Raw genomic sequence first — 18,236 nt, 5'->3', positions numbered from 1 at the left:
ATTGTATCTTCAGTCCCTTTTGAGGTGTAGTCAGTATTTTCTGTATAAATAATGCTCTTTTCAGAGTATTTTTGCCATTTAATACAGAAAAACTCAAATTCCATACAGACAGGGTTCCAGGACTGTATAAACGTTGCTTGGGAAGGATTCCGCCAGAGTATCATGGTATTTTCACTTTGACTCTCAATGGTACACATTATCTTTAGTTGTAAATTGTGATCACAGAAGCCAGGCCGGTTGTGTTACATATACTGTATGTTAAGGTGACATGGAATATATGGGAATTCCATGCTGAAATTATGAAATCCATCATCAGTGTGAAAACGATTTAGATCCAAATATCAAACATCTATCACACCAGCAGATTTTGTGATTTCACAAGCCCTAAGCGGTAGCCTATGCATATTTACCTTGAATCCTGTACCATACTGTAAGTCACCTGAAATGAATACGGTTTGTCTTTTGTAACAGGCTACTATCCACTCAATTTCCTTAACCACACATAAAACTGACGACACAGGTTATCCCAACATTTAAAAAAAGAAACGTGAAAGCATATATACAAACACGTGCAAACATGCACAAGCAAATGAAAAGACTTAAAAAACAAAGAAAATGACACAAATACAAATGTGATAATTAGTGCCACTTTTCAACCCCTTTTGCTTTTGAAAATCTCCCATCGCTAATCACTGTACTGCCCTATAAAGCCAAAGCAATATTGCACATGTAGTGAAACAGAATAATCACTTAGATGTCCTGCCCACCAAAGACTTCAGGGGTCTATGTCTACAAGTTTTGTTGAAATAAACCAAAATCTGTTTGTGTAGTTACTAGTTTCGTTTCTGTATAATTGGATACTCTGAAATGGTTACCGTATCTTATTTTAGGGCTTTTTTTTTACATTACATAATTTAATGTGTGGGATCTGATGGCTTTAAAATATAAGTAAAGCTTTCTGCCATTTATACTGTATACATATTTTTACCTACTGTAACACAAAATTGCAGAAATTACTTTCTACTCTGTAGGAAAGCCCTTTATGAACGCTTTATTGACTCTGATGTCATTCATTGTTAATGAATGGTTCAGTGCAGGTTTTGTTCCGTTACTGATGAAATAATATTAACTCCTAACCGTATCTCTGCCAATATTTTCCTGAATAATTTATTGATGTTATTTCGGTTCCTATTTTGACGTTCACCGTCATGGTTCAGACATAAGACTGGATGAAGCTAGTGGGACCTTGGACAGACCATCCCAGGCTGGTGCATACCGTTATCTGTCCACCAGGTGGGCCTGCACGCACCGGTTGCACGAGCGTGAAGAAGTGGCGCATGTCAGAACCGCTTAGGAGCTGTGGTTGGGTATGGTCAAGTGGCAAAATTTTGCTTATCCCCGTAACAATATGATTGATTAAATGGCATTGTATAACTTTCTTGATATGCTACATGCATAGTTAAGTGTCTATTCATTCAAGTCAGATTTTTTGTCAGTTTAGTTTCATGACAATGAAAAAGGGTAGTGAACACTCGTTTTCCAAATGTTAACGTGGAATATTATACATTTATGATGAACCGTTGCCATGGTGTGTGATCTTTAGGGAGTTGTGTTGTTATATTCCTCCTGTATCTGTTATTCAGATTTTTGTTGACCCCTCAACATTCAACAGACTGCAACCAAAGTTAAATCCGGGCTTATAAACTGCTTGGTAAAAGTTCCACCGTTAACTTGACTGGATCAAGTCATGGACAGGACCAAATTAAAAAATAAGCTATTTTGTGAGCGGCAAAGTTAAGAAGTGTAGCACCCTGAGAGATAATTGAGAGGACAAAAAGCATCAGACAAAAAGCATCAGTGTTCTGATGTCTTCCCCTGGCATCCTTAAACAAAAAACAATATCACATCCAGATTGCCAACTAACTACCTGAGGTTCCTTGTATACAAGCTGCATAATCTCCGACTCCAACATGATGTGGAGGACCAGCCTCAACAAATCGAGAGGGCTGTGAAAGACATGCATGACCCCAGAGCTGATACTAAGTGGAACTATATGTTTTAAACGCTTTGGTGGAAACGAGACGAGAAGGTACGAGCAACTTGATCATGCCGTCTCCGTCTCTCTCAAGTGGGATTCAATATTTACATTACTTTGGATTTTTACAGGAGTATGAAGCGAAAAATCTCGCCTGCCCTAAATGTAAATCCTGGGAACGCCACTGTAACCCTGTGCCTTTTAATACAAGCACACACAACCCCAATACATTGTCATCAAATGCCCCAGGAAGATGGAGCGAAATAGAAAGAATTGCGCTCACACCTTTCTAGTTCATTTTGCTCACTATATATCTTTAATATGGTTTACAAGGTGTTCTTTGAATGGTGCTAAAAAAAGAATTAAGTCTACTTGATTTAAACTGAATGCTTGAATTATATTTGTATTGTTATATTAACGGGTCTTGGTGATTTTAATAAAATAATACCATGCCATCTTCAAACGCGGTTCTTAGACCCCACACTATATTCAACAGGTATGACAGTTTTCGTTGAAATATTGAGTGATACGTTATGTAACTCATCGTTGTGTGTAATGTGTAATCAGTGGAATATAAATGAGATATTTGTGCTTACAGTTAATGGCAAAGTATATTGTTTTGGAGAACCAAAGATGTGGCTACTTGGAATCAATTATCTTTAACCCATTAAAACCTGAGGCCGATTCTACAAATGCCTTCTAAATCAGTAGTTCTCAAACTTTCTCATGCGAAGGACCCCCAAAATGATAGGGCTAAGGCCAGGCTAACCCTAACCCTTTATTCAAAGTTTTCCAAACATTTAAGATTTTTCAAAAACAATGCAAAAAAAGCAGACAAGCTCACAGCGCGGCACGAAGTGGCACGCTGTGAGCTTGTATATCTGCTATTTTTTAATAGCCAACGCTAAAATCTAAAATGCCACGGATGCTTTCCCGGTTTTAATGGGTTAATGAGACATTTGCATATAGGGCCAATACCGCATTGTCTGTGATGAGTTAAACTCGAGTAATGTCTTTGTTAGTCACTAATCCCATTTTACACGTGAGATTGAAAAGATTTTCTTGAGCCAAACAATCCTAGCAGACACTTTCAGAGAACTGCCGATTTAATGCCGTTAATGCTGAGCTTTGCAACAACATGCCCAAAGAGGAAGGACAACAAATAATGGGCCGATGTGTACATTTGTACACAATTGTATCTACTTATATACAATTAATCTATTAATCGATTTAAAATGTAGGCTATAGAATTGGCTCACAGATAACAAAACAGCTAGTTTAACTAATAGGCAGGTCATTATTTGCATCTTTCATATGTTTGTTTTAAATATTAATATGGCAACAAATCCCTTAATTTACAATCAGTTCTGTTAAAATACAAATAATTGGTCAATCACACAAAAGGTAGAGACCTACTACCTCCTGGGAACCTAAACAATGGAATGTCAAGAAAACTGAGGCACACTACAGTGACTGCAGTCAAAAATATTGCTTTAGTTTTTCAATCTTTGTGATTATGTTTAAAGAAAATAAGATGTACAACCTTCTACTCAACCTTCCAGCATTGTGGGGGAAATGTTTGATGATTTATTTATTTGTACTGTGCTTTGTCTTTATAGGGCAGGATGTGACCACCACTGGCATAAAGTGCCATCTCTCCATACATCTACATTATGGGTAAGGTCTTCTAGGGAGACTGTCCAAAAAGCCTTTGCATTATGGGTAATAATTTCTAGGGAATCCTGCATATCCTTGAACTTAGGGACAACTTTCCTTGTTAGGGACTTGTGTAGGCCCAACTTTACAGAATACTGTATATACAGACAAAAGGTTCTAAGAATGTCTGACACATACATTTAATTGGGTTGTTTCTCTTTTGCCATTTTGACTTTGAGGGGAGAACATGTCATGTCACCTCTGCCAACAGCAAGAGTACGGTGAGCTCCCATTGTGTCCAACCCTCGAATCACATCACAATCCAATGACATGGAGGCTGAAGACAGTAAGTACCGTTGTCATTGCAATGCGAGTTCAAGGTCAACCCATGTACTGTACCCCACACTGTGTATACCTGGAGTGTATGTATATTCACGTCATTGAGGAACAAGATAACACATTGCTCTCCTCTTTCCCTCCCTCCATATCTGCTTTCGAACCTGACTCATGGTTTTCCATTGACACCGTTGGTACAGGTGGCGTTCTTGCTGCGGAACAACCAGGAAGAAAGGAGGTTGCGAGGCCGTGGATGTACAGGGGTCTGTGCCAGGCGAACCATGCGTGGCGAGCGCCACACCTTTATGGTAGAGTCATCACTAGCGGAGAGTAACAGCTCCTGGTCAGCGGGGCTGAAGGCCACAGAATTGACCACATCATCATGGGCCAGACGTGCCAGGCAGATATTGTAGTGGCGGTCCCATATGTATCCATGCTTGTCCTCTGCACCACTAGGGACGGAAAGATGTATATATTCAACACAAACATTTTGGAATAACTTAAAAGTTTTACACCAGACCAGTACATGTTTGCTTGCTCTTCCATCTTAATTCAGTACTATACTACAGCCACTTTTGCAAGAACAAAATATGTCTCAGCCACTATGACTAGAAAACATTCCATGAAACCTGAACAAAGAATAATGGTTTCATATGAATATCAAATGTATCATACAATCTGGTGCTATGAGATGTGTGCGCTCAACATGATACTGTAGTTCGTGACAAACCTGGCAACAAAGTCTCTGCTGACATCCAAGAAGATGAAGAAGCACTCATCATTGGGAGTGAAGGCTCGATGGGCACGCAAGCTCCTCCTCTCCTCCCTGAGGCTCTTCAAGTCAATGACATGTAGGTCAATCTCCTCAGCGATGGGAGGTGGGGACATGGGGTCAGAAATCACACACCCTGCTGGCCACGCTCGGCTGTTCACATAAAGATACCTGGCCATGATAGGCAATGAAAGAGGACAGGGTTAGAACAAGTAGTAATACTATTATGACAGAAATAGGGCTACAAAAGGGCAGCATTAACTTGAGTGGGTAGAGCAGGGGCGTCACAGGGGGGGTGTAAGTGGGACTGAGTTACTAGGCCCCCCCCCCCCCCAAAAAAAAAAAAAAAAAAAAAAGTATTTTTTGGGTCTTTTTTAAAGAAAACAAATCTTATGGGGGCCCACAGTGAATCTTTGTCCCCAGGGCCCAGAATTTGGTGCTACGCCCCTGGGGTAGAGAGGCTGTCTGGGAGTCCGAAGATCGCCAGTTCGACCCTTGCCCTGAGCAAGACACTTAACACCTAAAGGCTCCCCCATGTGTGTTCATCTGCTGGGCAAATGCAGAAATGTAATTTCTCCTCCCCTGGGGACCAGTAAATTGATTGACTACGTGCCTGATTTCATTTTTTCCAAGGGCTAGAAGTAGGTATTGCAGAGATAGGCTGCCTGCGTATTCATTTGCTCAGCCTTTATCAAGATTTTTTTTTTAAAGAAAACAAAATAATAACTAGAAAATGTGCTCCTCGGAGCACAAGTCTCCGCCAGCAGACCCGTGCTATTTTAATCAAATGAAATCACCTACCCTATCTTTAACCATAGTTCTCTAGGAATGTTCTAATTTTTACGTAATTTGGACTGGAAGGTACTGTTCCAATCAAGACTGATTGATCCTGTCTTACCTCACAGTGTCTTACCTCACAGTGTTTGCATCTAAAGAATGTTCTTCTTGAAGCAATGTGTCATATGGGAGTCGTCGTAATTGACTGGTTTGTTCAAATACTTGTCTGTCTTCTTCATCTTCATTGTCTTGAACAGTTTCAGCAGTTGATTGGTGTGCTTGATCTATGTCCGTTTTCTCTAGTGCTACATAATGTATTTGATCAAGGTGGCCAATTGTTATAGTATTAAGACTTCGGCCTTGTTGTGGGATCAATTCAACTCTATAGTCCTCTTCTGTGTTACTGTTGTAGATGAGTATGCTTTCTTAGCTTTGGCCTTCTGCGCCTTTGCTTGACCAATGTTAGGTGTTCTCAGAGGGACACACACACGCACGGACGGGTGATTTGGACTGGAAGGTACTGTTCCAATCAAGACTGATTGATCCTGTCTTACCTCACTTCAAAAACGTAAACGGCTTTTTGAAGTGACACACCTATTTATAGGATTTTATTTCGTCATGCGTCCCTCTAGCCAATCAAAGGCATTGGTGTCAACATATTGACACGTGTCACGTGGAGCTTGACCAATGTTAGCTTGGCTAACAATGTTTGCTCACACACGGCGGGACGAAGCGAAAACATACTCTCCACCTACGGCGGAGACAATAATAAGAATAATCTTTGAACACTGCTTTGTAAATACCATTAATCAACCTCTTCATCTTCTTACCTGTGATCTGGAGAAAGGCCCATACCAATGATATGGCCATGGATGTCAATCACATGGTCCAGTGAATCAAAGAACTCATCTGAGCTCCGCTCCTCGCCTAGCACAGGTCCACAAGTGGTCATCTGTTCAGGCATGATCCGCTTAATACCTAGAGGAGACAAATAAGAAATACTTAATAGAGCGGTTATTTCATTCGGCAACTACGCGTGCATGTGCCGTGCGTGTGTGAGGGAATAATTATAGTACACCCTCCGAAAAAACCTATAACACACCACTGTTACATACGATGCTAATCTTACATTAAAATTGGTTTAAAGGGGAATCTCACTTCCAGCTGAAACAGTGTGACTTGAATATAAAATTAAGACTCGTTAGAGAATGTTCACCTAATTGATTTCTATTATCTACAAGTACTATGTCTTGTGAAATGTTATATATAACCATATGCCAATATAAACTACTACAAGTCGCACTGTTTCAGCTGGAAGCGAGATTCCCCATTCTAGTGAATGAGGCAGCCTAGCGATACAGTGGTGAACGACATAGTTATAGTTATCGTTAGAGTGCTCAGTGTGAACAGCCCTTAACCTGTTTTCTATCTCTTTCCCTTTGCTCTCACTCTACCCTCTCTCTTTTCACTGAATACTGAATAATATATACTGCAAAAATAACAGAAATAAGCAGCAATTGAGGATGCCATTTGCATCATCAACCACATATCATTGCTCATTTACACATGTGAAGCCTCCCATACCTATCTGGTGAGGGGAGTAGGTAAGGCTGCCAGTGGTGAAGAGAAGGTAGGTCTTGTCCTCGTCCTCCCCAGGGGAAGAAGGGCTCATATGAGTGGGATCAGGGGCCTTTGTGTGGGCTCTTCCCATCATCCGGGCCACCGTGGTCTCAATCACCCGTTCCGTGGTCCCTACATTCTGACAACCCTAAAAACAGAAGAAAGGGAATACAAAGAATACATTAGTGGCAGGGTCAGGAAGATACAGTGGCCAAGAGAGATCAACTAATGCATTTTCTGCAATACATTTTATGTATTCGATTTCAATGTGTACATACGTTTTTAGTTATAGTGAATCACTTGCATCGATTTTACATATTCACTGAAGGCCCCTTAAAGCTTGTCTTTAATCAATGACTGAACAGTCCCATTATATATCACCTGTTTGACCTGATCCAGCCCTGAAATAGTGGTCTGTGGAGGGTGGGCACCCAGTAGCTTGGGCTCTTTATGGTTATCATCATCATCATCATCATCCTCTTCTTCCTCATATTCTGTGTTGCCCAAATCAAAGAGCAAGGGTTGGTGTTGCTGCCCCTTGTGGCTTTGGGCTTCAGCCCGGGCCTGTGATTGAGCCTCATAGTCCAGCAGTAAGTCTGGGTTGTCATGGCGACGACAGTGTGCCACCATCACTGTTCGAATGGTACTGGCATTGACATTCTGGATCTTAAAGAGGCGCTTAACCACATTGACATTCTCTGATTCAATATCCTGGTAGAAATAAGAAAAGCAGATCAGAGATTTGATCTAACTTTGAGTGAAAAAAATGCATTCATTCACTTGTATATAAATATATATTATATATATTATGTATTCTAACTTTTTTCTAGAATGCTCTTTATAGCAATGACCTGTTGCACAATCACTCAGTTACCCAACATCAAATATACATATCAATATATATGTATATAGATATAGATAGATAGATCAATAGCACAGTGTGGTTAAAACAAGTTTAAAAACAGTTAGTGTCCAATAGCATTTATTTCCCTGCACTAAATGTAATTATTTTAAGAAACCAGGACTGTCAGCTGTAGCTCCATCTGTAGGCTATTCCAGGCAGAGGATGTGATTCTCCTTTAAATGTGTCAGGGTGGCATCTGGATAGAGAGTGTAGTTGCCCACCGTGGTTCAATTCCCGGTAAATTAATTCCCTGTAGTGGTGCCTACAGCTTGGCTGGGCACTCCAACAAAAACAACTGCCAGTGTTCAGAACTGGGAAGCAGGGAGGGATCATCCCATTATCACTGCTATTGTGACCCCTTCTGGTTAGTTGGGGCATAATGTTCAGCAGGGAGGGGATCTGGGATCTGGGGGAGAACCTCTGTGTGCAAGAAGTGGCTGGTGCATGGTAATCTACACCCTGGGGATTTGTAGCAAACATCTGTTTAATGCCGAAATGATGATGATCTTGTAGGTCTAAGTCTAGGTCGGTTATTTTGGTGCCAAGTCACCTCATATACTCAGTGAGGCAAATTGGTGTTGCAGTTGCACATCTGGCTAATAACATTCACCAACATGGTGGACAACTTGACGTTCAACACCCATCAATATTTCTTCTGATCAGATAAACATTTCTTAAATCAAGCAAAAAAAAATCCTTGCATGAAATGACAGTTCATATGATGAAATTGTGAATACAAAGGGTGAATTTACATTCAAATTTGGGGAAACGTAAATGATAACGAGGGTGGGTGGGATCGTGTAGATTCAGGTCACGTGAAAGACTAAAGTTGTGAAAAGCCACCATCTATTGTGAATATAAAATGATTTAGCATTACTTGCTGCTTGAACATAGTGTGCTTTCCCAAATTTGTTTCTGACCTGGAAAGCTTTATTGAGCCACAGCACAGAACAGGAAGTCATGTTGCCTATCCAATGCAGCTTCCCAGAGATCAGGTGGGTCTCATTCAGCCAACAGCCAAACACGTCATAGGGCTTGTTCCTTACACGTGACAAAAGGGTGTAGTTGTCTGTAGGGTAGAAATAAAACACAAAAGATACCAACTAACGTATTCGTTATTTAGTAAAAAGACATCTATTCCTAGCTATTTGTAAGTGCTAGCATGACTGCAGTGTTCTAGGTGAATGGTCAATTGCATGAATGAAAGAGGAGTGCTTAATGTTATAGCTTATGTTCACAGTTCACACTTATTATTACATGTATTTTATGACAGTATATATACACATGTTTATTTACCTCGGCAATGAGGAATGCCTGCGAGATAATCTAATACATGTACTTCTCTACTTTATTCTTTTTATTCTTTATTTCTTATTGAATGCATTTTTATGCCTTATGTAAAGTACTCTAATTGCCTTTGTATCTGAAATGTTCTAAATACATTTCTCACTCAAATTTTGGATACCTCACACCACATTATGAAGGGAAGAGAGAAATAATAAAATAAATGTGGTGATGATGTATCAGTGAATGTGTGCATGTAGTACAGTACATGTGCTTTTGTGTGTCTATGTGCTGTTCCTACCCATACTGATGACGGCGATTTCTCCAGATGAGGAGTGGTGTGTGCCCAGGTAGACCCCAGACACCAGGAGAAGACTGTCATCGGCGTTGAATTGGGAGAACTGGGTGTAGCCCCAGTTGAACTGACGCATGCTGCAGCTGTGTACCAGTGCGATGGTGCCATCTGGCCGCTCTGTGTCCCATAGCTAGGCCGGAGAAAGGAGACAGGGGGGTTGAAAGAAGATGATAATGAGGAGGACCATAATTGTTGTGGTACAGAGATAGATATAACAGCCAGACAAAAAACAACAATTTGAAACTTGACAACTCAAAAAAGGATAATATGAATAGATACCTTAACAGTGCAGTCTTTGGAGCAGGATGAGAAACGGTGACCCCTGTGGGAAAAGGCCAGGTGGAGAACTTGGTCGTGGTGCTCCGTCAGGGTCTGAACCTCCTCACATGGGATATTGTCAAACAGACGTTGGAACTCCCTGAACCAGGACACAGCCGCTGCGTAAAATAAAATCAGACAGGAGGAATTTAGGAGTGTAAACCAGTTCAGCAGTTTTTTAACATGGCTACTGTAGACATACTGTAGCAGCTAGTTAGTGTAACAATAAAAGCTGTTTTTACGATACGTTTAGTGCAGGGATGGGCAACTGGCGGCCCGCACCGTCACTCAATGCGGCCCCAGGCCAAAATCCAAAGAAAATTCTAACGTTTTTTTTGGGAAATCACAAAGAAAACTGTTCCAAACATGCAACTTTCCATGAACCATTTTAATTACAACAGTCCACCAGTAGAGCGTGCTCTCGTTTATTTTAATAGAAGCCTTATTAACTATAATTCTAGTGTTCATTTTTGTATATTTTTAAGCCAAGGTTACAGCAATACTCTGAAAGGCATACTCAGGAATGTGAAGTTTTGTTTAGCAGTACAGCTGTAGTAAGTTGATAGAAGCATTACTAAATGCAAAATAAAAACAAAGTTATAACAAATAATAATAGTTAATATCCCTTATTTATCACATATGTGACTATTATGGGCTTTTTGAGTAATGGGGTACTACTGGCGAGAGTGCCGATAAACAGGGGCGGGCTGTGACCAAAATTCAGCCCTGGCATTTTGGTCCGAACCGGCGCACCGGGGGACGGGGTCCGGTTTGTCAATGGGGGGGGGGGTCCCTTCCGATAAACAATGCGGCCCCCCACAGTGATTGAGGAAATGTTGTGGCCCTCACCATCTACAAAGTTGCCCACCCCTGGTTTAGTGTTACCAATTATTTGTTTTAAATTACCATGAATTCCTGAAATTTAAAGACTATGACCCATATTTTGAGTGTAAACAGCTTCATGGTCTTAAATGGGGGCGTGGAGCAATGCAAAGGATCTTCCATATGAACGCGCCTCTGACCTTCAGGCAAAAATGAGGACAACTGTGATCCGCACATATCAGGGATTTTTGCTTAGAGAAAATACACCCTCCTTTAGTCACTTTATTTACACTGATATTTACGACCAGCTTAGTGAATCGGGCCCGATGCCCTTTACCTGGGTGTCTAGGTACAGAGCGAGGGATGCGGTAATAGCTGTAGAACAGCTCCCTCCACAGGAACTCATCTCTGGAAACTGCCAACCACTGTCTGCAGGTCAGACCAGCAGTCAGCACAGCATCATGGGGCAAATGTAGGAAGATCTCCAACACCAGGCTGTCCGGCAGGGCGTAATCACAATCCATTCTGGCATCCTGGGAAACACAGATTAGACAATTGAATGGAACTTCCACCATTGTATGACAGATATGTCAGAAAGGAAAGCAATAAGATTAAAGCCATATTAACCCATTGAGACCTGAAGCCGATTCTACATGTCTCCTAAATCTCAACAGTATTCTGAAAAACGTATGTTTCTATATCAGTGGTGCTCAATCTTTTGCATGTCAAGGACCCCCAAAATAATATGTATTTGACCCCCATCAAAATATTTTGTTCCAGGGACCCCCAGAAGCAAAGATTTGAGTTTAAAATGTTCGCTTTAAATATATATATATTCAAAGATTTGCACACATTTTCAAGATTTTTCAAAAATAGCAGATCTACAAGCTCGTAGCGCGGCACTCGGTGCCGCGCTATGAGCTTGTATATCTGCTATTTTTGAATAGCCAAAGTGTAAAATAATGCTTTTTAGCTCAAATCTAAAAATGACACAGTTCCAGGTCTTAATGGTTTAAGGCATGTCAATCGAAGTAGACATATTTCAACTAAAGATACATTATATACAGTAGTAATATAAGTAATGCATAATATTAATGGATTATGTCTGTATGTAATGTTTATGGCCCCCTGTAACCACAAATAACCAAACCCCTCCCATTCGGAATTATTCTAATTTCAGCCTGGCAACTGGGAGTTTCTAACTTGAGTTACAGGGGATCACCATATCACCTTTCAGCCTTTCATTGCTGTTATGGTGGTTGTGCGGTCCTGCAGTCTAAAGTAACTTGGCTCAACAGCTTAAATGAAACATAATGAAAATATACATAAATGCCAAGCATTTGGATCTAATCAAAGGCAAATTCAAATGTCACAAAGAACAAGCATTCAATTCAGTATTCTAGATACATTGATGTCAAATTGATTTCAAGGGTAGTTTATTTTTGTATTAACTGAACTGAACAAAGCAACTAGGTACAGCAAAGACGACAACGCTAGCACTTGCAATTAATTATTACAAAAGTATGGGTCCTAGTTAGACAATAAGCTGAAAGAACTTTACAAGTCTGGTGGGAGTGGACGCAGTGGTGTTAAAGTATTAATACCACAATGTAAACATACTCAGTACAAGTAAAAGTTTGGTATTCTGAATTTACTTGAGTAAAAGTACAAAAGTATTGGCATAAAAATGTACTTGAAGTACCAAAAGTAAAAAGTACTCATTATGCAGAAATGTTCTCCCATTCCCCCCCCCCCCAAATGTTAAAAAGGCTTTTGAAAATAGCTGATCTACAAGCTCACAGTAGATCTGCTATTTTCAAATAGCCGAAGTATATACTGGGCGGAAGTGGTTACTGTATGTTCTGTAATAATAATCAAAATGTACAAACTAGTATACTAACTAGTATAACGTGTTCAAATAATAATAATAGTGGAGTAAAAAGTACAATATTTGCTTCTGAGATGTAGTGGAGCAGAAGTACAAGTATTGTGGACACTCTCAAGCAAAGTAAAAGTACCTCACAATTGTACTTATGTGCAGTACTTGAGTAAATGTACAGTTACTTTCCACCACTGAGTGTGGACGTAAACAAAACATCAGGTCAAACAAATTGGAATGGATGTAGAGTAGACAGACAGGAAGTGTCAGATTGTTGCCTATTATTATAAGCCAAAACCTTTGCAATGCAGACAGGATTTTAAACCCCCCCTTTTCCCCCTAAATGCTCAATAGTGTATTGAACTAGGAAAATATTAAGAACCTTCATAAGCTTAGCAACTATAAGTTAGGTTTCACCGTTTAATACGGACCTAAAATTATATCATCATAATACACAAGATGACATTTTTACTTCATAGCTATGATATACATTTTCACTTCGATTGTGTCGACTTGTCGAGTTGAATCCTTGGTATTTAACAAAACATCTGTTCAAATTAGCCAAGCAGACGCGGATTTGGTGGCTAGCAAAGCTGGCTAACCTGCTAGTTAGCTAGCTACCCAACATTCATCTAACAGAATTGGACATTTTGCAGATTCTTTATGTCGACACGTTTAGTGTAACGCTTCATATAGCTTTTAGTCAATCAACTAAACTGTGTGAAAAGAGTCAGACACAGATGGCTAATACATACCTGCTCGTCCAACGCGTTGAACAGAATGGCAGGGGGCTAACAGGCTAGCAGAATGCTAACTAAAACAGGGACAGATTCTATCTATCCCCAAACCGGTGAGTCAGACCCTTGAACAACAACAGATGCCAGAGTCGTCGCTCAAGGCAGTATCAATCGCAATAATTTTCTTCGCCCCAAAATAAAACGTTTGCTATTTACTTAAATGGCAATTATTTATCAGTGGTGGAAAAAGTACTACATTGTTAAGTAAAAGTGTCAATACTGCAACGTGTAAATACTCTGTTACAAGTAAAAGTGAGTTCAAAATGTTATTGAGTCAAACTTAAAAGCACAAAAGTGTTGGCATCAAAGTAAAAGTAAACTTAAAGTAAAAGTTCTCTTTATGCAGAATGTCCCGTTTCACAAGGTGTAAATCTTTTTAAAAGCCAAAGTTTAAATAGGGCTGATGTTGTATGTAATGTATGTTCAAAATCAACTAGTAACTGAAGTTTTAATTTAATAATATTAAGTTAATAATTGTAGTGGAGTAAAAGTAGGCTACAATATTTGCCTCTGCGGTGTATGGATATGTAAAAGTACTGAATACTCCAGTAAAGTAAAAAAAAAAAAAAAAGAATACCTCAAATTTATACTTAAGAACAGTAGCCTACTTCACTTGAGTAAATCATGTACTTGTTACTTTATACTACTGGATGCGATTTTATGCTATGAGAATTACATTTATTCCAGTGATTTCCATGCTTGATTGTGGGTTTTATGATGGTCCACCACACACAGTGTAATTAAAAAGGAGAATTCTTCCTGAACTCCATGAAATGTGATTATGTGAGGTACAGTAGTCTGTGTTCCCTGTGGCTTGTATTTTCTACACTGTGTGTGTGTGTGTGTGTGTGTGTGTGTGTGTGTGTGTGTGTGTGTGTGTGAGAGAGAGACTCAGAGAGGCTTACTATTCATTCATATGGCATGATTTCAGTGTCTGAGTGATCTCATGCATGCATTTCTATGATAGTGTGTGCAGTGATGGAAAATGTACTCATGTTTTTTACTTAAGTAAAAGTATCAATACTGCAATATAGAAGTACTCTCATACAAGTAGAAGATCCCCTATTCGTAAATGTACTTGAGTAAAAGTACAAAAGTATCGGCATCAAAATATACTTTAAGTACCAAAAGTAAAAGTACTCATTATGCAGAATGTCCCATTTCAAGTTTTCAAATGTATAAAAAATCTTTTGAAAATAGCAGATCTACAAGTTCACAATGTGTAGCATTGCGATGCATTGTGAGCTTGTAGATCGGCTATTTTCAAATGGCCAAAATGTATATAGGGTTAATGTATGTTTTTTAATAATAATCCAAATCTACAAAGTAACTAGTAACTAAAGTGTTCAAATAATTGTAGTGCAGTAAAAGTAATATTTGCCTCTGAGATGTAGTGGAGTAGAAGTAAAAGTACAAAAAATAACCTCTATTGTACTTCAGTAAGTAAATGTCCTTACTTTACACCACTGTTGCACAATACCTTGCCTTCCTTGCCTATCTTACTTCCCTTTAAACATGTTGAAACAGAGATCATACCAAGAAATCACCCCAAGATTTCTTATAAAAAATCACCTTAAACACATTTAAAGTACAATGGTCAAACTATTCTATTTACTGAATATTCTATTGTTGTGCTGTGTTTATAATACTGTATGTTAACTATTATTACTATTAAAGCTGCTACTATGTCTAACAAAATTATTTCTGCTTTTGAAACTGTACACAACACTTAACAATAAAGAAACCTTAAACCTTGAAGATACATATTACAGACACATTTAAACATTTTAGACAATTTATTATGCATTAAATTGATATTTACAAGTAAGTTATGAACGGTACAATACTATATTTCATAAGAATGATTGAGATATTTAATTGATATTTACAAGTAAGTTATGTACATCATTGTCTGAAAAAAACGTGTTGACGTTTGTGTCCTCGGGCAGAAAGTCTTTCCAGCTAAGGCCCGCCTCCCTCCACATGTCTCCCAACTTTGCCTGGCTCATTGCTTTGCAGAGTAGGATGAGGATGTGGAGCAACAGGTTTCCAGCCATACCCAGAGGAATGAGAGTCTTGGAGATCTCCTTGAAGAGCTGTCCCATGGGGATACCTCCCTCGCCGACCATGGGAGCGATCAGCTCAGCCAGGTACAGCCAGAAGTGTGGGATGTCTGTAGACATGTCCTCCGCCACATCTAGGATCACTTGAAGCCCTTTGTAGTACTGCTGTATGGGCATTATGCCAGCCTTGACGAGCTGATGCAGCAGCTGCCCCATGTGGTCTCTGGCGATGGCGCTGCGATCTAGCGTGGACTCCAGGCCATTCTGCACAAACACAAAGAGCAGCTGACCGCTGTTCAGCTCCTGTACACACTGCAGTGCCTCCTTCATGTCGTTGATGTGGAGGTACTCTTCGATGATGGCTGTGGATTTCTTCTCCACTTCCTCTTCGGTCCAGGCGGACTTGGTAATGGTGGGGGTCTGGGGAGGTGGGGTGTTAGTCGCAGCCTCCTGCTTCATTTTCTCTGTTGTGCTCCTGGCATGCACTCTGCCAGGGCTGTCCTGAGCCAATAGTCTGTCTGAGTGAAGAGAGGAGCCTGAAGAGGGTTGCTGCAGATCAGAGAGTCTGTTCAGGGTGCTGGTGGCTGGACGGATGCCCAGCTCTGAGCCAGAGTCGGCAGGCTTGACACTGATTCCAACACTGCTGCCTTTATAGCCTTTGTTTCCTGGGGCCAGCAGCTGGTTGTTAATGTCAAGAACACGAGTCTTGGTCATTTTGCTGAGACGTGAAGTATCGATGGGTTGGTTGTTGGTGGAGCTGGAGTAGCTGTTCCAGCCCTTGGCCACCCTTCCCTGTCGTGGGGTGTATGAGCCCCATCCGCCGGGGCGGCCTCCACCCAATCTGTCGCCTGAGCCTCTGATTGACTCCTCGGAGATGAGGGTCTGCTGGACCTTCAACTGCTCCATTTGCACCTCCATCTCAGCATCTTTGTGGATCTGCTCGATGGTCTTGGGACCCTGGTCTCCTCGCCTGGGCACCCACTTATTCTGTTGGAGGTCCAACACATCCTGCAGCATGAAGCGGATCCTGGGGGAGGTCTTCCTCTCCTTGACGATCTTCTCCATCTGGCCCATGCAAGGCTTGGCCATCTCAAAGTCCATGTCCTTTCCGATGGTGGAAATAAGTGTACACAGGCACTCCAGGGACTCCTCGTCATGTGTTATGAGAAGCTTATTGATGATGCACTTGTCCATGGTCGCCGCCGTCATCATCTTGAGCTTAAATAACTCCCCAATGAACTTAATGTTGCCCAGGGAGCACCTCCTGGCCTTGTTTTTGTAATGGTCCAGTTCCTCTTTGCAAAGCTGCTTCTCCTCCCCCTGGGCAGCATCCAGCTCTTTCTGCTTCTTGTCAAACTCGGTCTTGCAGCGGTTGAGCAACAGCCTGCGGAAATTCACGCAGACTCCTGGCTTATCTGCGCTGGGGACCTTGAGCTCCATAAGGCACTGGCACATTTTGGCATAGACCACAGAGAAGCTGGGCTCTGAGATGGCCTTTTCAAAAATGATGTCCATGACTCCCTTAAGCCGGCCCTCCGTGTCGATGGTGAGCTCCCTCACCTGCTTCGTCAGCTGTTGGAACTTCTGGAGGGTTAACTTGTTCAGGATGCCACGCACTCGGTTGAACAGATCCTGGGTCTTGGCCTCCTCTGTGTCGTCGACCTCCTCACGCCTCTGCTGCTTCTTGCCGGAAGGCTTCCAGGCCTCCTTGGCCTTGTTAAGCTGCACATCGACGGACAGGGAGAAGTGGCGGCGAGGCCTGTCTCTGAAGCCTGTCTCTCCAGCGGAAGGCCTGAAATCAGAGCCACGGTCCATGCCTCCTGGTAGATGCCGGCTGGTGTTTGGCTTTCCCAGGGGCTTCCTGCTGCTGACTCTGTCCAGGATTACATCAGTGATGACTGGTAGGCCCTCGGGTTTGATCATGCTGACATTGATGAACTGTAACTGTAGAAGGAATCCTCTATCATAGTTGATCTTCTCCATGATAATGTCCATCATCACCATCACCATCAAGCAGGAATGAGCTCTCCGTCGCTGCGGTCTGCCTTTTATACGCGACGTTCATCCAGAACAGCGCCAACAACTTCCTTGTCCCACATTGGCTGTTTCATTTTGAAAATAAACACCGCGCGTCCAACGAGTGGTCGCGCGTGCTGTTGTACACAAGCGCGTCCAATCAGCGCGACTTCAGCAAGTCAATTCGTGACACGCCCACCGAGCTGAAGCAACGTCAGAGTTAACGTCAGGTACAGCGTTGCCATGTCGGCTTATTATAAGCGACTATGGGCTTCTTTTTCTGTAAAGTTGCTTGTAAATATTGGTAGTTGTGGGTTGCGGTTTTTGGGCTTGTTTCTAACGTGTACTTGCTTATTTAGGTTTGCTTCCAATTTGTTTTTTATTGCAACCAGTGGTTCTCAAATATTTTCATGAAAATGTTTTGTGCCACAGGGGATCGAGCATTTTGTTCTGTTAGAATGTTTTTAAAAAATCCAAATGTTCCACATTTTATTGCAAGAGTTTATTTAAAAAAAATAGCAGATCCACAAGCTCACAACGCATCGCATCTTGTGATTTTGTAGATCTGCTATTTTCAAACGCCGACAGTTTAAAGAGATCAT

General features: G+C 41.2%; 2 protein-coding genes across 2 annotated transcripts; both read right to left on the bottom strand.

Annotated features, from left to right (window-relative positions):
• Positions 1-893: 893 nt before the first annotated feature.
• fbxw5 (F-box and WD repeat domain containing 5) lies at positions 894-13,621 on the bottom strand. Its single transcript, XM_080418755.1, has 10 exons — positions 13,514-13,621; positions 11,217-11,412; positions 10,019-10,176; positions 9,686-9,869; positions 9,021-9,169; positions 7,578-7,907; positions 7,161-7,344; positions 6,407-6,554; positions 4,758-4,970; positions 894-4,479 (listed from the first exon to the last, which is right to left on the bottom strand). Exons 2-10 carry the CDS (start codon positions 11,401-11,403, stop codon positions 4,197-4,199), a joined length of 1,836 nt encoding a protein of 611 aa, XP_080274881.1. The 5' UTR covers positions 11,404-11,412; positions 13,514-13,621; the 3' UTR covers positions 894-4,196.
• Positions 13,622-15,301: 1,680 nt separating this feature from the next.
• On the bottom strand, positions 15,302-17,628 carry LOC308078907 (eukaryotic translation initiation factor 4 gamma 1-like; the record flags this gene model as incomplete). The annotated part of the gene is made up of 2 exons (XM_080420248.1): positions 15,302-15,307; positions 15,460-17,628. 2 exons carry the CDS (start codon positions 17,626-17,628, stop codon positions 15,302-15,304), a joined length of 2,175 nt encoding a protein of 724 aa, XP_080276374.1.
• Between the last annotated feature and the right edge of the window lie 608 nt (positions 17,629-18,236).

Source organism: Gymnoscopelus braueri (assembly GCF_963280865.1).
Source record: "Gymnoscopelus braueri genome assembly, chromosome: 22".
Classification (NCBI taxonomy): domain Eukaryota; kingdom Metazoa; phylum Chordata; class Actinopteri; order Myctophiformes; family Myctophidae; genus Gymnoscopelus; species Gymnoscopelus braueri.
This window is presented reverse-complemented; position numbering and strand designations above follow the sequence as displayed.